Source organism: Theropithecus gelada, chromosome 20 (genome assembly GCF_003255815.1).
Source record: "Theropithecus gelada isolate Dixy chromosome 20, Tgel_1.0, whole genome shotgun sequence".
In the NCBI taxonomy this organism is placed as follows: Eukaryota; Metazoa; Chordata; class Mammalia; order Primates; family Cercopithecidae; genus Theropithecus; species Theropithecus gelada.
Genome location: NC_037688.1, coordinates 62062266 through 62089329, shown reverse-complemented (window position 1 = coordinate 62089329; position 27064 = coordinate 62062266). Strand labels below are relative to the sequence as shown.

The 27064-nt window shown below is 53.6% G+C and overlaps 1 protein-coding gene across 6 annotated transcripts in view; it reads left to right on the top strand.

Annotated features, from left to right (window-relative positions):
• POLR3E (RNA polymerase III subunit E) overlaps positions 1–27064 on the top strand; it is a 37401-nt gene that overhangs the window by 6728 nt on the left and 3609 nt on the right. For 4 of the 6 annotated variants that reach the window (XM_025370335.1, XM_025370334.1, XM_025370336.1 and 1 more), the window contains 17 exons: positions 1625–1675; positions 4186–4263; positions 4981–5096; positions 5485–5567; positions 9947–10054; positions 10409–10458; positions 11422–11541; positions 12938–13023; positions 13332–13376; positions 13452–13543; positions 15290–15410; positions 19041–19122; positions 20527–20586; positions 20678–20835; positions 21393–21454; positions 21980–22500; positions 24835–24912. In XM_025370335.1, the coding sequence (XP_025226120.1) occupies positions 1625–1675; positions 4186–4263; positions 4981–5096; positions 5485–5567; positions 9947–10054; positions 10409–10458; positions 11422–11541; positions 12938–13023; positions 13332–13376; positions 13452–13543; positions 15290–15410; positions 19041–19122; positions 20527–20586; positions 20678–20835; positions 21393–21454; positions 21980–22500; positions 24835–24912 (1911 nt within the window). The remainder of the gene's footprint in view (positions 1–1624; positions 1676–4185; positions 4264–4980; positions 5097–5484; positions 5568–9946; positions 10055–10408; positions 10459–11421; positions 11542–12937; positions 13024–13331; positions 13377–13451; positions 13544–15289; positions 15411–19040; positions 19123–20526; positions 20587–20677; positions 20836–21392; positions 21455–21979; positions 22501–24834; positions 24913–27064) is intronic. The other 2 variants (XM_025370339.1, XM_025370337.1) reach the window with 2 other exon arrangements.

The window sequence follows — 27064 nt, the reverse complement described above, 5'->3', positions numbered from 1 at the left end:
TTTTTTTTTTTGAGACGGAGTCTCGCTCTGTCGCCCAGGCTGGAGTGCAGTGGCGCGATCTCGGCTCACTGCAAGCTCCACCTGCCGGGTTCACACCATTCTCCCGCCTCAGCCTCCGAGTAGCTGGGACTACAGGCGCCCGCCACCATGCCCGGCTAGTTTTTTGTATTTTTAGTAGAGACGGGGTTTCACCATGTTAGCCAGGATGGTCTCGATCTCCTGACCTCGTGATCCACCCGCCTCGGCCTCCCAAAGTGCTGGGATTACAGGCTTGAGCCACCGCACCCGGTCGATTTTTTTTTTTTGAGATGGAGTCTCACTCTGTTGCCCAGGCTGGAGTGCAGTAGTGTGATCTTGGCTCACCGCAGCCTCTGCCTCCGGGTTCAAATGATTCTTGTGCCTCAGCCTCCTGAGTAGCTGGGATTACAGGCACCCGCCACCATGCCTGGCTAATTTTTGTATTTTTAGTAGAGACAGGATTTCACCATGATAACCAGGCTGGTCTCGATCTCCTGACCTCAAGTGATCACCCACCTTGGCCTCCCAAAGTGCAGGCATTACGGGCATGAGCCACCATGCCTGGCCCAGGTTTCCCTTCTTAGAGAAAGCTGTTTATAGTCAAACTCACATTTCAGAATCCTTTTAACCCAGGACTTAGACCTTTGGAGGGCAAAAGGCAAAAAGTAACTGCATCTGCCTTCAGCCTCCCTATATGCAGAGCCTGACCTCCAGTGGGAAGGGCAGGGGCAAGGAGAAGGTCCTCGGAGATGAATAGAGGTGGTTTTTCCTTGCTTGGGGGATGTTGCTAAGTTATTAGATTTGGGTTATTTAGATGCATTTAAGCTGCATCTACACTGCAGTAGCAGGAGTTACAATACGGGGGTGGTGATGGGACAGAAGAGTCCAAGGGACTCTGAGGACAGAGGCAGCGCCCTCTGCAGCCAGGGACCCTGGAATGCTTCCTGCCCAAGTCATGCCTCAACCAACTCCTTGGAGGAGCAAGCAATCAAGGCTCAGGGGAGGCATGTGTGAAGGGCTCTGTAGATGCAGGGAAAAGCGTGTGCAAAGGCCCAGGGGCAGGAGAGAATGTGGTTCATAGGAGGAGCTAGGAAGCAGGAAGGTAAACTGTTGCATGGCGGGGTGGGGGTGGTTAGTGTTGGGAAGACAGGAAGCGAAGCCATCAGTCATGAAGGGCAGACCCCCTAAGACAGGGTGATAGGCCTGTCCAGGAGGGGCAGGTGGAGGGCCCAGCCAGGAGGCACAGGCATAGGTGAGCCCTCGCCTGCCTGCCTCTCAGAAGAGCATTTGCCCAGGCTCCAGGACGTTTCCCAATCAGTGCAGCCCCAGGGAAGATGTGTGCTTACTGGGGGATTATGAACTTGGGTGGGGGTGCCAGGTGAACTCTTGCCCTGGTTCCCCTGGGAGCTTTCTGGAGGGATTCCTGAATATACCCAGTGTGCAGCCTTGGATCCCCTTGCTTTTAGCATGAGCTGAGCTAGTTCCTCCTTCCCCAAACTGCCTCCCTGAGCCACTACCCCTCACTGAAGCTGGAAGTGCCGGCACAGCCCCGGGAGGTCCGCACTGTGTCCAGTCTCCCAGTTAAGTCATCTTCCCTTCTTCCCAGATCGACGTGTACTTGGCCAAGAGTCTGGCAGAAAAGCTGTATCTATTTCAGGTAATTATGGGACTTGAAGGTAAAGAGGGGAAAAGCAGGTGTGGATGGGTGGTGTGGACTCAGGAACATGGGCAGGAAGCAATGGGAAACCTCAGCTAGGGTTCTCGGTGTGGAGAGTGTCATGGGGTCTCTTTGCTTTCACGGGTGGGTTAATATTGGTCTCATTTCAAAGACGGGAAAACCGAAGGGACACAGGAGAGGCAGAAGGGTGCAGCAGTTAAAGCTGGGGCTCTGGGGTCAGACCGGATTGAGATCCAACTCCATCACACCGTAGCTGCGAGACCGTGGGCACATTTCTTAATCCTTCTGTGCCTCAGTTTCCTCACTGGCAGAGTGGTGATGGTAATAATGCCTGTCTCATAGGGTCCCCGGGAGGACGGACTGAGCCCACAGTGAAGTGTTTAGGATGCCACCTGGCAGAGCGTTAATGCCGGTGATGATGGCCGCTGTTGTGGAGGCTCCAAGGGGCAGCTCCGTGGCAGCATCTGTGAGCCCTCAGTCCTGCCAGCTGTGAGGGCCCTGGGTTGCTACCTCTGCCCCCTCCCCTTGCTGCTGGGCCAGCAGCTTGTCATAGTGGCCAACATGTATTGAGCATTGACCATATGCAGACTGTTGAAAGAATTTACCTAAGTTACCTCTTTAACCCCACAATAACCCTATGGTGGTGATTATTGTGTTTTATAACCGATATATTGAGATAGAATTTACACACCATACAATTTCCCCATTTCAGTGTGTAATGCAATGGATTTTAGTCTATTCATGGGGCTGTGCAACCAGTGCCACAGTCTATTTTGGCACAGTTTTGTACCCCTTTAAAGGAACCCCACACCTATTAGCAATTAGTCCCCATGTGCCCCCCATTCCCACCTCCAACCCCAGGCATCTATTCCCCTTATTTTCTGTCTGTGGATTTGCCTGTTCTGTTCACATAGCTGGAATCATGCAATATGTGGCCTCCTGTGATTGACTGCTCTCACTTTGCATGATGTTTTCAGGGCTCATCCACATGGTAGCTATAGCCTGCATCAATATTTCATCTTTTTTTTTTTTTTTTTTTTTTTGAGATGGAGTCTTGCTCTGTTGCCCAGGCTGGAGTGCAGTGGCTTGACTGCAGCTCACCACAGCCTCTGCCTCCCAGGTTCAAGCAATTCTCCTGCCTCAGCCTCCTGAGTAACTGGGACTACAGGCACGTGCCACAAGCCCAGCTAATTTTGTAATTTTAGTAGAGATGGTGTTTCACTATGTTGACCAGCCTGGTCTCGAACTCTTGACCTCGTGATCTGCCTGCCTCGGCCTCCCATAGTGCTGGGATTACAGGTGTTAGCCACCGTTCCCAGCCAATATTTGATCTTTTATTGATGAATAATGTTCCATTGTATGGGTAGACCACATTTGTTTATCCATTCGTCAGCTGATGGGTGTTTGGGTTTTTTCTACGTTTTGGCTATTATAAATAATGCTACTGTGGACATTCACATAGAAGTTTTTACGTGAACGTGAATTCTCATTTCTTCCAGGTATATGCCTGGCAGAATTGCTGGGTCTGCGTTTAGCTTTTTGAGGCTAAACTGCTGGGCTGCTCTGCCCCATGTTTCATTTCCACATTAGAGTCAGTGTTCATATCCCATGATGCACATGAGAATGTGAGGCACAGGGAGGCCCTCACGGGCACGGGGGCCTGGGGCGCACCATGGCAGCGATGCTGCAAGCCTGTGCTGGGAGGGCCTGGCCTCCACTCCCGGGGGTGTCACCCTTATGGGCCATGGGAATGGAGCCTATGCTGTGTGCCTGCTCACCCTGCTTCTTTGACTGGCTGCAAAGTGATGGTGGAGGTGCCAGTGACCCCTGTGTGTCCAGAGTGCCAAGCCCTGTGCTGCCATCGGCTCTGTTTCCTCCTCCGAGCTGAGATCCGGCCACTGCACTCCAGCCGAGACTCTGTCTCAAAAAAAAAAAAAAGATAAGAGCGGGCCATGGCTGCCTGGCTCCCTTCTTCAGTATCTTGTGAAGAAGCTCACATAACTGGATAAGGAGAGAGAATGGGATCACGAATTTCCACCTGCCTGTCGTCTGGCCTCAGCAGTGAGCAGCACGTGCTAGTGTTGCTTTCGCTCTTTGCTTCCTCGTGGACTTCTTTTGTTCATCCGCCTCTCCCTAGATGGCCTGTCCACTGGTAGTTAGGCCCTGGACCCCCATCCTCACCCTCTGCGGGTTCCTGGAGCAGCAGCGTGCTGGTTTGGGTTCCTGTGTGTAGGCATGTCCCTTGGAAGTCAGAGACGTCCTGCAGTGGCCGTTTGGAGGGAGGCCGGGGGGAGCTGATGAGAATAGGGCTACAGGTGGAGACTGGCAGGGGTGCCTCATGGTGGAGCTGGGTAGCTGGTACCCTTGTGGTAGGGTAAGGCCGGTCTCTGCTTGGGATGGGTTTGGAGATAGCTGTTGATTCTTGGGCGGGGCCCAGCTCTGGGCAGGGCTGGGCGGGGTGGAGTTAATGGCTCCCTTCCCCTCCCCAGTACCCTGTGCGTCCAGCCTCGATGACCTACGATGACATTCCGCACCTCTCAGCCAAGATCAAGCCCAAGCAGCAGAAGGTGGGGCCGCCCGCTGAGGGCAGTGGGGGCGGGAAGAAAGGGTGATGAGGGTGGGAGCCGGTGGAGGCGAGAAGCTCCGAGAAGGGGCCACTGGAGAATTAGGAGAACCTGCAGCTCCCAGGGCCTTGAAAGCTGAAGAAGGAAAGTGTCCGGAAAGACAGGGCAGCTCCAGAGAGGTCAGGGAGGCACAAGGCTGAGGAATTAGAGGATGGGACCAGATGTGAGCTTAGGTTCCCAGGGTATGATGGCGGCAGGCGAGTGAACATGGAGTAGGTCTGATAGGAAGAGAATCTAGCGTCTGTCCATGGAGGGTCTGCAACTCTAGCTCCTGCAGCCACATGGAAGTGCCATCCTGGTATTGCCAGTTCTGCTGGCTTTTCAAGAGAAGTGGGAAATAAGGATTTTTGTGAGAAATCTCTTGATTTTTCAGTGTTGGCACCTAATTTAGACCCTTGGGAGTGAAGTAGAGGACAAACAAGATTACTGGACTGTCCACTTCCTCCCACAAAAAAAAAAAAAAAAATTGTGACATTTTTGTTGGAATTTGGGTTTGTGGCCCTTGGTATGGACTGAAGTCCAGGGGCCCTTGTGGACATGTGTCAGTCCCGCTTCTGGGCAGGGACCTGGTCAGGAGGTAGCCATGGTGGGGTTGGGGTGTCCCTTGGGGAGCCGTGCCTTGGGGTCCTCATAGCTGGCGGGGATGCTTGGTGCTTCCAGGTAGAGCTTGAGATGGCCATCGACACCCTGAACCCCAACTACTGCCGCAGCAAAGGAGAGCAGATCGCGCTGAACGTGGACGGGGCCTGCGCCGACGAGACCAGCACGTATTCCTCGTGAGTTCCCGGCCCCAAGCCTGTCCGGTTTCCCTGTGTTCACACAGGAGCCTCCCAAAGACCTTAAAGACATTGACCCCCTTTGCCCCGTCACTGGGCTCCCCACCAGCGTCCCAGCCTTTGGAGGGCTGGTCCTGTCTCAGACCCGACCCTCCCTGAGCTAACTGGTCCCAGAGCCCCCGCCCACTCCTCGTCTCTTGGTCTACAAACAAGGCCATGGATTTTCTCATCCCCAGGCTCCGCTCCTGAGACCCGCGTAGGCTACCCTGCGGCCTTGGTCCCTGACTGTGGCACTTCAGAAGGTGTCTGGGGGGTGGAGTGCGCTGTGGCCACAGGCCCTGGCTCAGAGCTGCCTTCCCCTGTGATGTTGCTTCTCCCTGTGCTCCAGGAAGCTGATGGACAAACAGACCTTCTGCTCTTCCCAGACCACCAGTAACACATCCCGTTATGCCGCTGCACTCTACAGGCAAGGTACCCGGGGCTGGGCGTCCCATGGTGGGGACATGGCGTTGTGGGGGCTGGGCAGGGAGAGAACCTCCCCAGCCTGGTGTCCATCTCCCACCTGCCCTGAAAGCTAGACACCTGCAGGAGCCGGGCAGGTGTGGAAATAACAGAAATGACACATTGTCAGGGGATTGGAAGTGGCCACCTTTGGGGCCTGCTGGTTGGACACTGCCTGACTAGATGGGGCTCCAAGTTCATTTGTCCTCCCGGGACACAGATACATACAAGTAGCATAATATAAGTTTGGGGACAGAATTTTGTCTTTAAATACAAAGCTTATGACAGAGCAATTCCATTCCTAGGCAGCATCTATCCAAAAGAAATGAAAACATGTGTCCACACAAAACCATACACAGGTGTTCACAGTAGCATCTTCATGATAGCCAAAATGTGAAACAACCCAGATGCCCATCCGCTGGATTCATGGAGAAACAGAATGTGGTCCATTCACGCAATGGATGTTATTTGACCACGGAAAAGAATGAAGCACCGATGCTACCACGCAGATGAACCTTGAGAACATGGTGCTAAGTGAAAGAAGCCACGGGCTTCCTCACTCGCAGCTACGCGCTGTGTGCTTCTGTCTCAGTCAGCGACCAACCACATACTCAACGGTGGTCCCAAAAGGTTATAATGGAGCTGAAGAAGTGGCTCACCTAGTGATATCTTAATGAGCCTGACCTTGTGTAGGCCTAGGCTAACTCGTATGTTTGTGTCTTAGTTTTTTGTTTGTTTCTTTTGTTTTGAGACAGTGTCTCGCTCTGTCGCCTAGGCTAGAGTGCAGTGGCACAATCTCAGGTCACTGCAACCTCCGCCTCCTGGGTTCAAGCAATTCTCCTGCCTCAGCCTTCCAAATAGCTGGGATTACAGGCACGCACCACCACACCTGGCTAATTTTTGTATTTTTAGTAGAGATGGGATTCTGCCACGTTGGCCAGGCTGATCTCAAACTCCTGACCTCAGGTGATCCCCCCACCTCGGCCTCCCAAAGTGCTGGGATTACAGGTGTGAGCCACCACGCCCAGCCTGTGTCTTAGTTTTTAGTAGAAAGTTTAAAAAGTTTAAAAAAACCCAAAAAAACAAAAACAAGGTAAAAGCATATAGCTGGGCGTGGTGCCTCTTTCCTGTAATCCCAACGCTTTGGGAGGCTGAGGCAGGCAGATTGCTTGAGCCCAGGAGTTCCCGACCAGCCTGGGCAACATAGTAAAATCCCTTCTCTACCAAAAATACAAACATTAGCTGGGCATGGTGGCATACCCCTTAGTCCTAGCTACTGAGGAAGCTGAGGTGGGAGGATTGCTTGACCCTGGGAGGCGGAGGTTGCAGTAAGCTGAGATTCCACCACTGCACTCCAGCCTGGGCAATAGAGCAAGACTCTGTCTTGAAAAAAGCATATATAATAAAGATATATTGGCCAGGCACGGTGGCTCACGCCTGTAATCCCAGCACTTTGGGAGGCCGAGACGGGCGGATCACAAGGTCAGGAGATCGAGACCATCCTGGCTGACACAGTGATACCCCGTCTCTACTAAAAAATACAAAAAACTAGCCGGGCGAGGTGGCGGGCGCCTGTAGTCCCAGCTACTCGGGAGGCTGAGGCAGGAGAATGGCGTGAACCCAGGAGGCGGAGCTTGCAGTGAGCTGAGATCTGGCCACTGCACTCCAGCCTGGGCGGCAGAGCAAGGCTCCGTCTCAAAAAAAAAAAAAAAAGATATATTTTTCATAAATTTATTTATGTATTTTTTTTAGAGGGAGTCTCACTCTGTTGCCCAGGTTGGTATGCAGTGGCTCAATCTTGGCTCACTGAAACCTCTGCCTGCCGGTTTCAAGCAATTCTCCTGTGTCAGACTCCCGAGTAGCTGGGACTACAGGTGCAGGCCACCACTCCCAGCTAATTTTGTATTTTTAGTAGAGACAGGGTTTTTGCCATGTTGGCCAGGCTGGTCTCGAACTCCTGACCTCACGTGATCCACCCACCTCGGCCTCCCAAAGTGCTGGGATTATAGGCATGAGCCACTGTGCCCAGCCTGTTTTTTTTATAAGTTTAGTGTAGCCTAAGTGTGCAGTCTTTATGAAGTCTACAGTAGCGTGTAGTAATGTCATAGGCCTTCATATTCACTCGCCACTCACTCTCACCCAGAGCAGCCTCAGTCCTATAAGCTGTTTTTAGTCTTTTATACTATACTTTTACTGTACCTTTTTTATGTTTAGGGATTTTTGGGTCTTTTTCTTTGTGTGGTTTTTGTTTGTTTGTTTGTTTGAATTTTTTAATTTTTTTGGAGACTGGGTCTCACTCTGTCACCCAGGCTGGAGTACAGTGGTGATCATAGCTCACTGCAGCCTCTATCTCCTGGGCTCAAGCAATCGCCTTCCCTCAGTCTCCTGAGTAGCTAGGACTACAGGCCGTGCCACCACATCTGGCTAATTTTTTTAAAAGAATTTTGTTGAGATGGGGTCTGGCTATATTGCCCAGGCTGGTCTCAAGCTCCTGGGCTCAAGTGATCCTCCAGCCTCTACCTCCCAAAGTGCTGGGATTACAGATATGAGCCACTGCACCCAGCCTAGATATATTTAGATCACAAATACCATTCTGGTACAACTGCCTACAGTATTCAGGGGAGTAGCGTGCTGTACAGTGTGTAACCTGGGAGCAACAGGCCATACCATAGAGCCGAGGCATGTAGTAGGCTCTGCTGTCTGGGTTTGTATAAGTGCACTCTGCGATGTTTGCACAATGATGAAATCATCTAACGATGAATTTTTTAGAACATATCCCCATTATTAAGTGATGTGTGGCTGTACGTGAAATGTCCAAAACAGGCAAATCCACAGAGGCAGAAAGTAGATTAGTGGCTACCAGGGACTAGTGGGAGAGTGGAGTGGGGATTGCCCGGTTCTTTTTATGGTGATGAGAATGTTCTAAAATTGATTGTGCTGGCTGCACAGCTTTGTGAATATGTTAAAATACATTGAATTATGGCCGGGAGTGGTGGCTCATGCCTATAATCCCAGCACTTTGGGAGGCTGAAGTGGGCAGATCACCTGAGGTCAGGAGTTCGAGACCAGCCTGGCCAACATGGTAAAATCTCATCTCTACTAAAAATACAAAAAATTAGCCAGGCATGGTGGTACCTGCCTGTAATCCCAGTTACGCAGGAGACTTAGGCAGGAGAATAGCTTGAACTCAGGAAGCGGAGGTTGCAGTGAGCTGAGATTGCACCACTGAACATCCTGGGCAATAGAGTGAGACTCCATCTCAAAAAAAAAAATACATTGATTTGTATGCTTTAAATGAGGAGACTGTATGGTACATGAGTCTTGTCCCAAAGCTGGTAAAAAGTACAAGGTGCGGCCGGGTGCAGTGGCTCACACCTGTAATCCCAGGACTTTGGGAGGCCGAGACGGGCAGATCACGAGGTCAGGAGATCGAGACCATCCTGGCCAACATGGTGAAACACCGTCTCTACTAAAATACAAAAAAATTTAGCCGGGCATGGTGGCACACACCTGTAGTCCCAGCTACTTGGGAGGCTGAGGCAGGGGAATCACTTGAACCGGGGAGGTGGAGGTTGTAGTGAGCCAAGATCATGGCTCACTCTGGCCTGGGTGACAGAGCAAGACTCCGTCTCCAACAAAAAAAGTACAAAGTGCTTAAGTATTTAGTCTCAAAAGCAATGAACGAAACTAATCTGAACACTTAGGAAACAAAACGGGATAGGATCAAAAGGAGTGTCATATAACTCTCATGTTCTATTTAGAACCCATGTCTCAAGCGTGTGATTCTTGAAAGCCACATCCCTTGCAGTGGGAGGGAAAGTCATCGTCTTTATCAGAGGCCATGTGGACACTCCACCTAGTTCCAGCAGGGCGTCTTCCCCAGCCACAGTGGCACTAGTGGACTTCCTACTGGAACGGGTGGGATTTTGGCAGGAAGAGGTAGAGGATAAAGAGAGGAAATCCAGGTGTGTGGGGTGGGACAGTAAGGGTGATCTGGCTGAGGCCTGGAGGGTAAACGGCAGGGTGAATTTGCCTAGTGTGGCAAAGCAAGCAGCTGGGGAGAGGGGTGTGGAACCGGGCTAGGAGGTGGGACTGAAGGAAGTGGGTTGGAACAGAAGAGTCCAGGTTCCTGTCCTAGTCTGGGCTGTGTGCTTGCTGTGTCCAGCAGGGTCAGGTGGAGTTGGGGATGGTCCCTGGCCTGGTGGTCCCAAGACTCTAGGATTGGGGGCTGCAGTGGGAATGGGAGGCGGTTTGATGGTGGGCCTAGGTCTTCAGGGGACTTGGTGACTCCCTTGAGCCAAACTGGGCAGGTGTCTAGAGTTGGGTCCAAGCCCTTCTTCCTCCGCCAGGTGAGCTCCACCTGACACCTTTACATGGCATCCTGCAGCTGCGGCCCAGCTTCTCCTACCTGGATAAGGCTGACGCCAAGCACCGGGAGAGGGAGGCAGCCAATGAGGGTGAGCCCGGGATCCCCAGCCCTGCTGCCTGTCTGCCTTCATCCTAGTGGGATGGCTTGGTCCTGGAAAGAGGGATGGGATGATAGGATGTTTAGCAGGATCCTTGGCCTCTACCTACTAGATGCCAGAAGCACCCACCCCACAGTCATGACAATCAAAAATGTCACATTGCCCAGTATCCCCGGGGTAAAGGGGCAAAACTATCCCCGACTGAGAACCACCGGCTTAGGCAGCTCCTTCTGCGAGGAGAATTCCCGGCACCCTGGCCTCCTGAGGCTTCCCTGGTGGGTGGGGTTGAGAGAAGGGAAGTGGAGGCTCCCCAGGACTGCAGTCAGTGGCTTGTCTCTCTTGCAGCAGGGGACTCTTCACAGGATGAGGCGGAAGATGATGTTAAGCAGATCACGGTGAGCCCTGGCCCCTGGAGGAGGAGGGTTCTGCCTGGGCAGCAGCAGGACCACAGACCCAAGGGGTAGTGGGTCTTCGCAGAAAGCAGGTGGAACAAACAGGGTCCATGCTTTTGAGCCTTCTTGCTGGGCTACCTGGAGGGAACAACCTGACTTGTCCCAACTGTACACAAGACGGAAGCCCTGGCTGGATCCAGGAGATGTGTGCCTGGGGCTTGGCTGGAATCACCTGGGAGCAGGAAGCTGGGGCCAGGGGCCCCGAGAACCCGCAGACCAGCTCTGCCATGAAACCCGTATCTTAACAGCGCCAAAGTCAATTAACTGTGATTCTATCCTCTTTCTGGGGCACAGATGAATAGTTTCTGTTTTAATAGTTACTCCTGAATTTTAAAGATTTTTCAAAGAATCTTAACCTTCCATTTATGGTTTGTAAAGTTTTCCCTATTTAAGCGTATTTAGATTAAAATGAGTAGTACCAAAAGAAAACTGCTACACGTAGAATGATGATACACAGGTATGGCTACAGAGTGGTGAGTGTTTGGATGTCCTTGAGGACTGGGGAACACCAGCATACCGGACATGGAGGTGGCGCAGGGAGCTCATCCTCTTCTCTCCGTAGCTTATTAGGACCTTAGAAACTCCCGTCTGCTCTGGGGGACTTAGAAAAGGCGTCCTGGGCCTGTGTGCTTTAAGGACTCTGCCCGCTCTCATACCTGGGACTCTGTAATCCCCCTCAAGCCTCTGGGCTGGAAAGGCACGAGCAAGTATAAGCTGCTCCCTGCCGTGTGCAGGCAGCTCTGGGAGTGACACGGTTGGAACGGAATTTAAACGACCCGTGCTAGGAAAGGAAGGGAGAGTGGAAAACCCTGATACGGAGTTCTCTGGTCTCCTGGCAGGGGCTGAGACGCAGCCCAGCAAGGGTCACAGGCTCGAGGGTATGACCTCTTCCGCTTCCCGCCGCAGGTGCGGTTCTCCCGGCCCGAGTCAGAGCAGGCCCGCCAGCGCCGTGTGCAGTCCTACGAGTTCCTGCAGAAGAAGCATGCGGAGGAGCCCTGGGTCCATCTGCATTACTATGGCCTGAGGGTGAGTGAGGGTGAGCCGGGCTTCGTGGGGCCCGGGGGGAAATACCCCGGTGCCCGGAAGGGTCATGGTGTGGCCTCCATGTCTCACCTTGAACTTAAGTCAGATTCATGAGTCATAGCCACAGAGAGAGAATCGAGTCCTGTGGACAGTTGACACTTCACTGTAGCCGAGCCACTTAGCATGGGCCCCAGGGGAGCCAGAGAAAAAGATGTGAGTCCTTGGTTCCCTGGGTGGGGTTTGGCCCCTGGGCCTGGGCATCTTGCTGGGCTTGCAGTGGGGCTGGTGCCTGGTGACATATTTTCGCTGTAGCCCAGGCCCTAACCGCAGGCCAGACGCGGTCTCCGGTTCTGCCCTAGAGAGTCGGCCGTGTGCTGTTGCCCCAGAGTTCCCAGCACACCTGCCCGGGGGGATTTGTTTTACTATACTCGGTTTTCATCTGGTACGCTGACTTTCTTTACTTTTATTTTTATTTATTTATTTATTTATTGAGACAGTCTCATTCTGTCACCCAGGCTGGAGTGCAGTGGCTCAATCTCGGCTCACTGCAACCTCCACCTCCCGGGTTCAAGTGATTCTTCTGCCTCATCCTCCCAGGTAGCTGGGACTACAGGCACGTGCTAATTTTTTTTGTTTTTGTTTTTTTAGTAGAGACAGGGTTTTGCCATGTTGGCCAGGCTGGTCTTGAACTCCTGACTTCAAGTGATCTGCCCGCCTCAGGCTCCCTAAGTGTTGGGATTGCAGGCGTGAGCCATGACCACTTGGCCCTGGTGCACTGACCTTAGAACCTAACCCTTGAAACTATTACTGAGTGAGGGAAGCTTCCAAAGACACCATGGGCCAGGGCTCCCAATATTTTCTGGGGTGAGGAACAACTCCTGATTTCTCTGGGACCTTCTTGGAAGAGATTTGTGTTGACAGACCCTTAGACTCGGGGTCGAACTTCTGGACACTGCTGTTTCTTCCTGTGTGACCTTGGGCATGTTACCTAACCTCTCTGAGCCTCAGTTTTCTTATTTATAAAATGAGAGTAGTAATAATAGTACCTACCTTGCCAAGTTATTTTGAAGATGAGATAGGTTAGTATATTTACAGTCAGTGGAACAGAGTCCACCTCATCCTAGATGCTCAGTGAATGTTAGCCATCATTTTGTCATTGCTGGTGGTGTGCCTGTGTTATAGACAAGGCATTGAGGCTTGAGGGCTGGGGCTGGGCTGGTCATAAGGCCAGGAAGATGAGTGGCTAAGGCCATGTCAGAGGCCTTGGGGGCTGTGCTCAGGAGGTTGGATGTGGTCCTGTGGCTGGCCATGGAGTGGAAGACAGGGGAGGCCTTGGGGGAGAGGGCCAGGCCAGGGCCATCAGCTGAGGCTCCTCTCACACCCTGCCCTCCTCCAACAGGACAGTCGCTCTGAGCATGAGCGCCAGTACCTGCTGTGCCCCGGCTCGAGCGGAGTGGAGAACACGGAGCTCGTCAAGTCACCCAGGTGGGATGGGCTGGGCCAGCATGCAAGCTGGATGCCCACCCAGGGTCCCCGAGGGTCCTTGGTGTGGATCCTCCCCGAGGACTGTGGCCCCTCCTCTAGCATGAGGGTGGAGCCCATGGTCCCCTGGAGAAGGCCAGGAGGGTGGGCCTGGAAAGAGATGGTCCCCTTTTCTGTAGGGGCTCAGGGCTGCCAGGGGAAGGCAGGGGTGGGCTGTCGGCACCCCCTCCCCAGACCCTCACCTAGGCGGCTGGTGAGGAGGGTCCAGCCTGGCTCAGCCCTGAGCCTGTGCCCCTGCCGTGTCCCTGCAGTGAGTACCTGATGATGCTGATGCCGCCCAGCCAGGAGGAGGAGAAGTGAGTAGAAGCGGCCGGACACCCTCTCCCTTTCTGGGCGGGCCGCCTCTAACCCGCCTGCTCTGCTTTCCCCAGAGACAAGCCTGTGGCCCCCAGCAACGTCCTGTCCATGGCCCAGCTGCGCACGCTGCCCCTGGCTGATCAGATCAAGATCCTGATGAAGAATGGTGGGTGCCCATCCCCTACCCTCCCAGGGGCCCCAGTCCCAGTGGCTCCTGAGGAATGGACTCTGTGGGACAGCGAGGACCAGGGGGCAAGGCCAGAGGCCCCTGCTGCCCACAGCCTGCTCAGCTTTGCAGCTGTATCCGTGTCTGGAAAGATAATGCAGGACGGCAGTGCTGCCGGCCCCTGCAGACGGGCTCGGGGTTCCTGTGAATGCAGGACAGTAGTGTGTCCAGCCCCCGCAGGCAGGCTCAGGGTTCCTGTGAATGCGGGACAGTAGTGTGGCCGGCCCCCGCAGACGGGCTCAGGGTTCCTGTGAATGTGGAACGGCAGTGCGGCCGGCCCCTGCAGGTGGGCTCAGGGTTCCCGTGAATGCAGGACAGTAGTGCGTCTGGCCCCCACAGGCGGGCTTGGGTTCCCGTGCCATGCTTGCCACTTGTCTGTCGTGCTCTTGGGCAGGTCACTAACCTTTCGGAAGCTTTGTTTGTTTTTCTGTGAAAAGAGAAAAGAGACTAATGATAGCTCCTGGGGACCAATGTGAGGAATCGGAGAGGAGACTTCTAAAGTACAGGGCCTTGCAGGTGAACATGGATTAGGGGCTTTTTTTTTTTAAAAAAAAAAAAGAGAGACGTGGGGTTTTGCTGTGTAACTCCTGGGCGAAAGTGATCCTCCTGCCTCAGCCTCCCAGGTGGCTGGGCCTACAAGCAGACACCACTCACTGTGCTGGCTCAGAGTCATTTTCATGACAGTGTCTTCACTGGCACTGCTTCTGGATACCCTCACCAGACCTGGCACCATAAGGACTGGTCTCCTTTTCTCAAAGGACTCATGAGAGCCAGAACCTTTAGGGCACCCGTGGCTGGTGAACAACAGACCTGATCCTTGAGCTCAGAATGGAGCCCCAGATCCTGGGCTCGTCCTTTGAGATGCCACCATGAGCTCTTGGGAGTCTAAGGAGAAGAGGGGAGCTCCGTGATATGCCCGGGATTGCAGGCTGCCTTCCTGCGGAGGACTTGGAACTTTTTTTTTTTGAGACAGTCTTGCTCTGTTGCCCAGTCTGGAGTGCAGTGGCACAATCTCGACTCACTGCAACTTCCGCCTCCTGGGTTCAAGCAATTCTCATGCCTCAACCTCCGGAGTAGCTGGGACTATAGGTGCCCACCACAACACCCACCTAATTTTTGTATTTTTAGTAGAAATGGGGTTTCGCCTTGTTGGCCAGGCTAGTCTCAAACTCCTGGCCTCAAGTGATCCGCCTGCCTCAGCCTCCCAAAGTACTGTAATTATAGGCGTGAGCCACCGCGCCCAGCCAAATTTTGAACTTTCCCTGGGCCCTGCCCAGGGCTCACTTGGGCAGGAACTGAGGCCAGCAGACCACAGTGATTGAGGGCACCAACTGGAGCCAGGTGGCTTGGGTTCACTTCCTGGCTCTGCCACTTCCTAGTCAAGAGATCATGGGTGAGTTTTGAAGCCTTTCTAGGTCTGAGTAGTAATATGCCCTTCCTCCTGAGGCACCCCTCAGTCTTCCTCAAGGGGCACTTCATAGAATCCTTGGATTCCATGAGATGCCCAGTGCCTGGCATGCAGTGAGCAGCCTGAGAGTGTCAGCTGTTGGCTATGATGGGTGTCATTACTGTTAGTTATCACATTCTGGGGGTATTACATGAACTTGAAGCTATGCAGACTCTTGGAGGGGAGGGAAGGGCCTGGCGCCTCTTCCTTGTCTGATGTGTCTCCTGCGTCCTCCTCAGTGAAGGTCATGCCTTTTGCCAACTTGATGAGCCTCCTGGGCCCCTCCATTGATTCCGTGGCTGTTCTGCGGGGCATCCAGAAGGTGGCGATGTTGGTCCAAGGGAACTGGGTGGTGAAGAGGTAAGTTGTGTTTTCTATTTTTTATTATTTTATTTTATTTTTTTCCTTGAGGCAGAGTTTCACTCTTGCCCAGGCTGGCATGCAGTGGTGCAATCTTGGCTCACTGTAACCTCTGTCTCCCAGGTCCAAGCGATTCTCCTGCCTCAGCCTCCTGAGTAGCTGGGTTTACAGGTGCATGCCACCATGCCCGGCTAATTTTTGCATTTTTAGTAGACACGGGTTTCACCATGTTGGCCAGGCTGGTCTCGAATCCTGACCTCAAGTGATCCACCCACCTTGACCTCCCAATGTGTCAGGATTATAGGTGTGAGTCACCGTTATATTTTTAGTAAAGATGAGGTTTCACCGTGTTAGCCAGGATGGTCTCGATCTCCTGACCTCGTGATCTGCCCACCTCAGCTTCCCAAAGTGCTGGGATTACAGGCGTGAGCCACTGCGCCCGGCTGCATTTAAACATTTTTAAAATTAACACATAATGTACATATTTATGGGGGCAGTGTGAAATCTAAATACGTATGTATACAATGTAATGATCAAATCAGGGCAATTAACATATCTGCCCCCTCAAACATTTCTCATTTTTGTGTTGGGCACATTCAAACCTCACTTTTCTAGCTATTTGAAATTTATAATAAATTGTTCTTGATTATAGTCACCCTATAGTACCCTTTGTCCTGCCTACATGGGATTTTTATATCATTCTTACCATCTGCTGGATTCATTTCTGTTTCTGTTTTTTCCTGCTAACTTGGAAGTTATGCTGTTTGGGCTCATATATTGATTACCCTACAGTTTTCAGCTTGCATTCATGACTTAACACATTTGAATGTTACTTGCTGCTTTTTACCCCATTCCAGACTATTCAGAGATCTTAGAATATTTTATATCTATCCTCCTTCCTACTTATACACTGCTGGATTGGTGTGTGTGTGTGTGTGTGTGTGTGTGTGTATTTTTTTTTTTTTAATTTTTTACCTTTTTAATTTGCCGATCTTTTCTATTGTTCCAGTTTTAGTATATGTGCTGCCGAAGAGAGCACAGGATTGGTATATTTTATATTTTATTTTTTGAGATAGTCTCGCTCTGTTGCCCAGGCTGGAGTGCAATGGTACAGTCTCAGCTCACTGCCTCTTGGGTTCAAGCGATTCTCCTGCCTCCGCCTCCCAAGTAGCTGCGATTATAGGCGAGTGGCACCATGCCCGGCTAATTTTTGTATTTTTAAGTAGAGGCGGGGTTTTGCTATGTTGGCCAGGCTGGTCTTGAACTCTTGACCTCAGGTGATGCACCCGCCTCGGCCTCCCAAAGTGCTGGGATTACAGGCGTGAGCTACCGCGCCCAGCCTGGGGTATTTTAATTCTTTCTCTATTTTCAGCCCCATAAGACATTACTGTATCCAGTCAATCAATATTTTTCACTCACATGTTTATAATTTAGTCATCATTCCTTTCTGCATCTCTGAGTTTCTATCTGGGATCATTTCCTTGTGCCTAAAGAATGCTATAGTATTTCCTTTAATGTGGGTCTGTTGGTGATGCATTTCCTTGGTTTTTGTGTGTGTGGAAACGTCTGTTTCACCTTTGTTCTAGAATTCTAGCTTGGTGGTTATTTTCCTTTCCACGCGTTGGTATGATTTTGTTGTGTTCTGACTTCATTGTTTTTGTTGGCAGTTTCATTCTTATTCCTTTGAAGGCCGTCTGCCTTTGTTTTCCTCTGGCTGCTTTTAGGAATTTCTCTTTGTTTTTGGCTTTCTACGGGTTCATTTAGATGTGTCTCAGTGTGAATTTTTTACATACTCCGCTGGGGATCACAGGTCTGGAGCGTGTGGCTTGATGCCTTTCAGTAGTTTCTCTTCTCCTGCGAATCCTCCCCTAGACCATGTGCGGCCTCCACGAGACCATCAGTTTCAAGGGATTAGGATAGGGATGTCTGTTTTGACTTTTGCTTTATGTCCCCAGTACCCGCCTGGTTATTACCAATGCAGACTCTTGGTAAATAATGTGGCTACGTTTTACTTGAATTATATTGATTCTAAATGATGTAGTATAAATTGCATTAATAACTCACTTTTTAAGTAGTGTAGTTTAAGGTGAGCAATGTGACAAAATGTGAAATGTTGCACATTTTAAGAAAATACAGTGCCAAAAGCTCATCTCATAGTCGTAGAGTATATTCGTGTTACTGCCACGTGGTGGCGCCCTTGCACTGCTCCACAGACGCCCAGCACAGTTTGTCAGCACCTTGCAGCTGTTGTCCTTTGTTACACGTTTTCATTGTGCAAGGCCTTTGCCATGGTGCATTGCGTGTTACATGGGACCACCTGTGTATATTTACACCACGAATGAATGAAAGCCAAGAGGGGTCCTCCCGTCACACACCTGAGGACACTGGCCCAGAGAGGCATGGGACTTGCCAAAAGTCTAGCAGCAAGGCAGTCGCAGAGCCTGGTTAGAACCCAAGCCTCATGGCTCAGCCCTGGGCTCTGCACCTAGCACTGCATGTGTCCCCTGGAGGTGCTGCCCCTTTTAGTTTCGCCCTGTCCTGGGGACTGGAAGGTAGGGACTTGGGGACTGTGGGCATTCCACCTGCCCTGGCACCTCTGTAAGTCCTACTCTGCTGCTGCCCATGCTGCCACGTCAGGGGACCCTGGGTGAGGGTCCTGTGTGTCCCTGTGAGGAGACAACGCAAAATCCATGCCTTCATTCAGTCACTATGGCTAGACTGCTCATCCTGTGCCGTGGACCGGGCTCTCATTCAGACACTGCCCCTGGGAATGGGGGCTGTTACAGTTGCGCTCCCTGAATGCAGAGATCACGGCACGGACCAGGCTTGTTCGATCAGCACCCACTTAGTAGGTACCTTCGCTGTGGTGGCAGTGATGAGCCACATCGGCAGAGTCTGTGTCCCCAGAGTGTGGCCTTGCAGGATGAGTGACGGTTGGTTGCCACGTGGACCTGAGGCAGGGGGAAAAGGAGGGCCTGGCAGTGAGGGAGCGGCAGTCAGAGCACAGGCGCCATGGCGGGGGTTGAGCCGGGTTGCAGGGCCTGCGGCTGGAGCTGGGTCAGGGCTATGCTCTGGAGATTCTCGTGTCCTGCTGTCCAAGGCCCCGGCCTTTCCCCTGAAGTTCCCTGAGCCTTGAGTGCTGGGCCTGTTCTCTCCAAGGGCTAACACGCCTCCCCTGCCTCTGACCTCGGTTCATGCCCACCTGCCCCTTTCAGCAGGTGGCCAAGGGCTTGCGGATGGCTTCATCCCTGGTTCTCTTGGTGTCGCGTGCAGGGACCAGTTGTCTTCCAGAGTCCTGGGCTCCTTGAGGTCCCGGGCTGTTCCTCACCTTGTCTGTCTCTGAGCCCGTGACCTCTCCCTGAACGTGCAGGGGGCTTAGGATGAGGCTGGTGTGCGTGGTGGGTTGAGGAATAATAAGAGGAAGAACGCTTGGTGGGGTGTGTGGGGTAGGGGGGTGCTTCTTTCCCAGGTGTGTGTTCACAGATGTGGCTCCTGAGGGGAGCTCTTGGGGATCAGGCCTGTACCCAGCCCACGTTGGAAAGAGTCGTGGGCTGGGACTCGGCTGGGAGGGGCAGCAGTAGAAGGGACTCAGGACAGGGACTGACCTGCCACCCTCACCTGCATTGGCAGTGACATCCTATACCCCAAGGACTCGTCCAGCCCTCACAGCGGTGTGCCTGCCGAGGTGCTCTGCCGGGGCCGAGACTTCGTTGTAAGTACCTTGGGTTCTCTGGACCCACGGTGGGGGCGTGGGAAGAGGGGGGCAGCGGTGCAGAGCTTCTGAAGACCTGGGCCTGGCAGAGGCTCCAGTTGGAGGCGGGTGTGTGAGGAGGCCCTGGCCTCTGCTTTTCTCCTCCTTCCCCTCAGAAGCCTGGAGTCTCAGGCTCGAAAGAACCTTCCGGTTCTCTAGCACAGTTGGGGTGGGTCAAGAAGCACGTTTCATTCGGCCTGAGTGGTGGTTTAGAAATACTGCCTTGGTTGTCAGATTTTATAAATTGAAATTTTGATGCAAACCAGATGTCTAGCTGTCAAGGGTAATCGGACTGCCTGACACCCCTGGGGCCACTTCCCCACAGGGTGCTAGTGGTCCCCAGTTCACCACAGTCCCAGGGTGCCTTTGCCTCCCTTGTGCCTGTCCCTGGAGTTTGGGACTCCTGAGCTGGTGTCTCCCTTCCCATCACCCCACCCGTGGCCTCCCTCTCAAGGCCTGGAACTCCATGCAGCTGGGAGCCACAGTCTTCCTAGGCTTGGTGCTGGCTGAAGCATGTCCTCCAGGAGCTGTCCCGCAGCCCTCGGCGTGCTGGTATGCCGTCCCAGTCACAAGGCAGCCCTTAAGCTGAAGGAAGCATCTGCCTCTTCTCTTCCCGAAGGAGCCTCCCCAACTCCTCTGGGCAGTCGGTGTCCTGGTGCCTGAGCAGCGTCTTTGCTCCTAGGGGTCAGCATGCACGATCACCACTCCCAGGCTTGCCTTCCCAGATAAAGTGCCATTTGTCCCCAGCTGCCCCTGCCCGCCCCACTCCAGTGTGTAGACACTGTCAGAACTGGGGGCTTGGGAGGGGGTGTGGTCCAGTCTACGTTAGCATAGGTGATAGTCATCCATTCCCTGTGTCTCTCAGCCAGCCACCCTTACCTCTCCCAGTCACCCCACAAATTTAATCAGAGTGCAGGAGACCTGTTGAGGCAGAGTAGAGGCTGCAGGGGGCTGAGAGCTTCTGGAAGGATGGGCGGCCTCCCACCAGCCATTAGCAGCTACCACTGTGAAGTGCCACCTATGCAGAGCGCGAGTGTCTGTGGCAGCCCCTCCCAGCCCGAGTCCTCACTGTATCCTGGGAGCCGGGCAGGGCATCTCCCACCCCAGGGAGCGCTGTGGTCTAGGTGGGGTAGGTGGTCTCATGGTCCCCCTGGAAGAGATGGGCCTGGAGCTCCTTTATGGAAGAGAAAAGGAGGGAGGTGCAGAGTGAAGGGACTGCCTGAGGCCACACTGCTGGGAAGAGTCAAGGCCAGGAGCCCAGGTCTGTCCCAAGCTCTGGCTCCCAGGCCTGCCAGGTGAGTTCCCGGGACAGTCCTGGAAGCAGTCTGTGGCTGCCCCCAGAACGTGCTGCTTCTTCTCCCTCAGATGTGGAAGTTCACGCAGAGCCGCTGGGTGGTTAGGAAAGAGGTGGCAACGGTGACCAAAGTAAGTGGTGTTTTTGTGGTCTAAGGCCCAGGCTGCTGCTGGAGGGGAGGGGGCTGGCTGTGCCTCTCACCCTGGGCCCCCTACCCTCCAGCTCTGCGCGGAGGATGTGAAGGACTTCCTGGAGCACATGGCTGTGGTGAGGATCAACAAAGGCTGGGAGTTCATTCTGCCTTACGACGGGGAGTTCATCAAGAAGCACCCAGATGTGGTCCAGCGGCAGCACATGCTGTGGACGGGTATCCAGGCCAAGTAAGCACCTGGGGCTGGGGAGGGGCAGCCCGGTGATCCCAGCAACCCCACATCCCGGAGAGCACTATCAGGGCGGATCCGAGCAGCCTCTTGAAACCCCACGTCTGGGGAGAGCACAGTTGGGCTGGATCTGTGTATGAAGGGCAGGTGGGGGTCCGTGGCACCACACTCCTCCCCCACGCTCCTGCCCCAGGCTGATAGGCATTGCTGGCTGATCCCACCGTCCTTTCAGCACGGGACACACAGTCAGTACCTGCTCATCAGGGCGGTTGTACTCTGAGGGCTCAGGGAAGAGGGATGTGATGGAGAGAGGGAGCAGTCAGGAGCAAGAGCCCGGGCCTGGGGGCCAGAGGGGTATTGGCAGGAGACTGATGGGGTCGGGGTGGTCGTGGGGCCGTGCACTGCCAGAAGAGGGACCCAGTAGGGCTGACCGAGCTCCAAGCCCGCGCTGTTGTCAGTAACCAGCACGTCCTGGGGCCTAAGGGGTGGTTGTTTCTCTTGTGAAGCAGATGGTAGGGGACGTGGTTTAAAGTTAATGGGGTTACTCTTCTTTTCAGACTGGAAAAAGTCTATAATCTTGTAAAGGAAACCATGCCAAAGAAGCCGGATGCACAGTCAGGTGTGTGAGGGGCTTTGGGCTGGGCGGCCCCGGCTCCTCACTGCGGCTCGGGAAGGGCTGCTGTGCTAGAGCTTGTCAGGCCCAGGCCTGGAGAGGGTGGAGGGCTCTCACTGTCCACCCTCCACCTTCCACCTTCCACCCTCCACCCTCCACCCTCCTCCCTCCTTCCTTTCCCGCCACCCACAGACCGCAGCTGGTCGCTTGCCCAGCAGCAAGCCTCAGGGATGGAGGCTTGCGGATTCCAGGGCTGGGTCTGGGTTCCAGGCCTCTGAGGCCCACTCACCCCCTTGGGTCAACAAGCGGGCCAGGAAGAGATGCTCGGGGGAGGAACTCAGCAGCACGCATTCCCGCATGACTCTCGGCTCATTTGGACAGTTTTCACTTCACTGATGGGGCGGCTGATTGCCGAGAAAGGTTGGGGATGAGACCAGGACGGGCCACTCGCTTCAGCCCCACGGTCCCCTGCTGGGCCTTTGGCTTCCCATCCCTGTGCCTTCCTGAGCAGTGCTGCCTCCCTCCCCGCAGGGCCTGCTGGGCTGGTCTCTGGGGACCAGCGGATCCAAGTAGCCAAAACCAAGGCCCAGCAGAACCATGCGTTGCTGGAGCGGGAGCTGCAGCGGCGGAAGGAGCAGCTGCGGGCGCCTGCGGTCCCGCCCGGTGTGCGGATCAAGGAGGAGCCGGTGAGCGAGGAGGGCGAGGAGGACGACGAGCAGGAGGCGGAGGAGGAGGAGCCCATGGACACTTCCCCCAGCGGCCTCCACAGCAAGCTGGCCAACGGGCTGCCTCCCGGGCGGGCTGCAGGCACGGACAGCTTCAATGGGCACCCGCCCCCGGGCTGCGCCAGCACCCCTGTGGCTCGGGAACTGAGGGCCTTCGTGGAGGCCACCTTTCAGAGACAGTTTGTGCTCACGCTGAGCGAACTCAAGCGCCTCTTCAACCTGCACTTGGCCAGCCTGCCCCCTGGCCACACACTCTTCAGCGGCATCTCGGACCGCATGCTGCAGGACACGGTGCTGGCCGCTGGTTGCAAGCAGATACTGGTGCCTGTAAGTAGAGCCCACGCTGCTGGGATAGGCGGGTAAAGGGGCTGCCTGCGGCCTCTCGGGAGGGCACCTGCGCAGAAAGGAGCTGTGGGGAGAAGTCGGCTCACCTGGTGAAGGGCCTGAGCCCTGCCTGCCCGGGGGATGGGGGATGGAGGTGGGGAGAACCAGCTGTTGGGAGGCCACGTGGGGACACGGGAGGCCATGCCTGGTGAGCATTTGCTCTCATGTGGGCCTAGGTGTGACATGGGCAAGTCAGCTTCTCCGAGGCTCTGTCCTCATGAAGTGGGATCATGTTGGGTTTTATGTCACAGGATTGTGGTAGGGGCTACATACGGTGTCTGAAGGCCCGGCCTATTGTCTAGCCTGCCGCAGGGCCTAGTGAAACAGGGCCTCTGCCTGGTTTCTCACCCTGTCCTCCACCAAGAACGCCTGACGGTTTCCTACTAGCTTTGCCATTGTTTGGAATGATTTAACTTCTAAGATCGTTTGATCTTCTTTGCAATCTGCAGATGAAGAAACTGAGGCTCCAAGGAATGAAATGTACGTTTAAAGGTCGCTACCTAGGAGGTAGTAGAGCTGGAATTTGGACCTCAGTGTAGTGGCCTGGAGTTTTGAATCCTTTGTGCTCAGCTAAGATGAGCTGCTTCCCCACAGCTGTGCCAGCACCCCAGCTTGGAGCTTGGGCTGGGTCCTGGCGGCCTCCCTGTGCATCAGAAGCAAGCTGACCAGCTCAGCGCTGTGCTCCCAGCACTTGCAGTGCCGGGCCTTGAGTGTGGTATTGCAAGCCTCCTGCCCCCTTCCCCATGGGCTGCTTTTCCATAACTGGGAGGGGCCCTGACAGGGAGGAGCAGAGTGTGTGCTGGGGACTGTTTCCCTGCGCTGATGATGGAGAGTGCCAGGTGCTGCCTGAGGCATACCTTTCCCATGCTCCTTTTCCACAAGGCTGTGCCCAGACCTGGCAGCAAAATGGGGTGAGGTGGGGCTGTGGTGGTCTCTAAGAAAGCACTGATGTTTTTCATTGCCAAGGTCAGGAGCGCCTGCAGCCTTGGGTGATGATCTGAGGCCAAAGCCCATCCCTGTATATGAGGAATAGAAACTAGGACAGGAGGCCCTGTGGCACCTAGGCTGTCTCAGGGGATTGGCCCTGCTGGCAGGCAGCCCCCTGTGGGAGGTACTGGCGGGGTTTGGGCTCCTACCCACCCAGCACATGGGTCTGGATTTCCACAAGCTCACCTTCATGAGCTGGGCCAGGCCAGGGAGGACACCTGCCTGACATTAGCAAGGTTGTTTTGGGCCGCTGGAGTGGACAGAGGTGAGGGGTGGGACATGGCCACCCTCAGACACCCCCACCGCTCCTTCCGGACCCCCTCTGTCCATGTTGCTTTGGGGTGGGACTGGCGTCTTCAGGAGGCACCATGGCCCTAGCTGTAACGCTCTCCTTGCCATCCTGACAAGGAGACTGTATCGTAATCACATCCAAGATGTAAGAGACCTCAGATCCCAGCCACTTCTGTGTTCTACGTGAGGGAGCTGAGGTCCAGGGCAAGAGAACAGATCGAGGACTTGACTTGAACTCCTGGTTCTGCTGCTTACTAGCTGTGTGACCATGGACTGTGAGCTAAATCTCTCTGAGCTTACTTTTCCCCACGTACTACCTCCCGTTTCTAATGCTTAAATTCGAGTGTGTACTGGAGGCCTCACAGGGCTTTTACTGGTAGTAACCATTATTGCTACTTGTGTGATGGAACCAGGACTGGAAACTACCATCCCAGACACCCCCTCCCTGTCCCCTTCTCTCCAGGACCCAGGCCTGTGTCACACTCGTCCTGGTCCACCTTTGGACAAAGTGGCCTGGATTGCTTGGGAGTCAGGCAGTGCCTGTAACCCACACTGACACGGTGCGTGTGGGAAGCAGTTGAAAAGAATCCCCAGGGTACCCTAAAGGAGTTATGGGGAAGGGGGCACCCCTCCATCAGGGTTGGTGTCTTCAGGAGGGAGGACTCTGGGTGTTAAAGCAGAGTTGAGTTGGTGCCAGTCTGATGGGGAAACAGACGCAGCTTCCCCACTGTATGGAGGATATGTGCAGACTCGAAGCTGGGCATTTCACTGGGCCCATCACACTCCCCCTTTCTCTTGCTGGAGCCCTGTCAGGCCCTGGGGGGGTGTGCTGGCCTCCTCCCCATGGTGAGGTGACAGGCGCAGGTTTGTGGCTGCCCAAGGCTGGGATTGGAACTCACGTTCCTGCATCTGGGCTGGGGCACACAGGGAGTGGTGAGGCAAGCAAGTGGATCCATGGGGTAGAGATGGAGAAGCAACTCACACCTGGGCCTTGGTCAGTTTCCCCCACAGACTGCTGCTTCCCCAGATGAGCAGAAGGTGTTTGCCCTCTGGGAGTCTGGAGACATGAGTGATCAGGTGAGGTGAACTTTGCTGCCATCTTCCCCAAGAGTAGGGGGGTTTCCTGCAGGGTTGGAGGCCTTACGGGACATGTGCACCCGAGGTGCAGCCACACAATGCAGATTTTCTGGCACACTCGGTTTTAAATATTCTGCTGCAAGTCTGTACGCTGACAAAATAAGCTGTATCTGCTAATAGTCTGAACCTAAACCAGTGGTTCCCAGATGCCAGTCTGTGAGCCAGTTCCATCAGAATCATCTTTTAAAAAATACAGGCTGGGCATGGTGGCTCATGCCTATAATCCCAGCATTTTGGGAGGTCAAGGCGGGTGGATTACCTGAGGTCAGGAGTTCGACACCAGCCTAACCAATATGGTGAAACCCCATCTCTACTAAAAATACCTGTGGTGGCGGGAGGCTGAGATAGGAGAATTGCTTGAACCTGGGAGGTGGAGGTTGCAGTGAGAACCGAGATCACACCACTGCACTCCAGACTGGGCGACAGAGCAAGACTGTGTCTCAGAAAAAAAAAAAATACATAGATTCAGTTCCGTTCAGTAGGTGTGTACTGTCCTGGGTATCTGAATTTCTGTAAAGCTTCCTGAGCGACTCTGATGCCAGCCAGGCTTAGAGCGCTGGTGGCGCACATTTCTCAGGTGGCCTCTGGCAGCAGGAATCAAAAGGATTCCTTGTCAGGTCTCAGGTTCTGGACTTTTAGGTTAAAGAAATTGGTCGTTTTGCCTCTAGTCACACCGTGGCAGGGAGGGTCACAGGTCTCCAGTGCCCAGAAATGTGAGTGGAAGCAGCAGCGCCTTGTGCATGTGTGGTGCAGTCACGGACCCTGCATCCCAGAAGCTTTTCTTAGGCCGTGAACGTACCTAACTTGATGGTCAAAACGCCAGTCAGTCTGACTGTGTCTAGGTCCTGCTCCTAAGGTGTGGGGAGCAGGGAGTCAGCAGAAGTCCCACTGAGCTCTCTGTCCCCAGCTGCCGCTTAGGGAAGCCAACTGGCAGACTGAGGATCTAAGGGGCTGGGGCCTCTTCCTGACCTAGCTTGAGTGCTTTTGGCCGGAATAGAAGGTATCTGAAATACTTTGATAAGAAAAAGGAAAAAAAAAGTCATAAATGCAGATTTATAAACATCAAATCAGACTAAAAGTTTTAATAGGAAAGCTCTTGCACTGCCTGACCTGACTGCCACCCCTCAGAGGTGACCACTTTTATTAACAGAAACAGGGTCTATGTTGGCCAGGCTAGTCTTGAACTCCTGGCCTCAAGCAGTTCTCCTGCCTCAGCTTCCCAGAGTGCTAGGATCACAGGCATTTAAATCACCAAAAGATACCACTGAACCAGCTGCCCCCATTAAAAAAAAAATCAGCTTGTCATTAGCAATGGGCTTCCCATTGTGGTGGATGAGATTTAGCTCTCAACTATTTTAGGAGACTGTAGAGATAGATAGGTTATGCCATTTTTTTTTTTTTTTTTGAGATAGCATCTGAGATAACCTCTGTCACCTAGGCCTGGAGTGTAGTGGTGCCATCTCAGCTCACGCCTCCCACGTTCAAGCAATTCTTGTGCCTCAGCCACCCGCGTAGCTGGGATTACAGGCTTGTGCTGCCACACCCAGCTAATTTTTGTATTTTTAGTAGAGATGGGGGGGGTTCACCACGTTAGCCAGGCTGGTCTCGAACTCCTGGCCTCAAGTGATCCGCCCACCTTGGCCTTCCAAAGTGCTGGGATTACAGGCATGAGCCACCATGACCGGCCTTTACTTCTTTTTAATTGGCTATCATTGTTTATAGCACTGTCACGGAATGAACTGAAAATCCTTTCATTGTAGAGCCAGACATCAGTAATATATACTATGATTGCATTTCCTTGTTCACTACTTCCTGTTTTCACTTGTGTAATTTTCTGAACACATGTGTACCAAGGGTGATACTTTAATTAAGCCTGGTTCTCTGGAAGCCTTTCCCTCTGCTTCTCCAGTGAGACTGGCTCTTCGCCATGGCTGTTGCTGAATTGTGGAATCTCTGCTTCTTCCTTGCTTTAGCTTCTAAAGAGACAGGAGTTGTCTGCATTCTTTCATGTCTTAAAATGGCTTTCTTTTAACCTACAGTATTACTGTTTGGGACTAGACTTTTAGGAGGCAAATGCTACTTTATGTAGCAG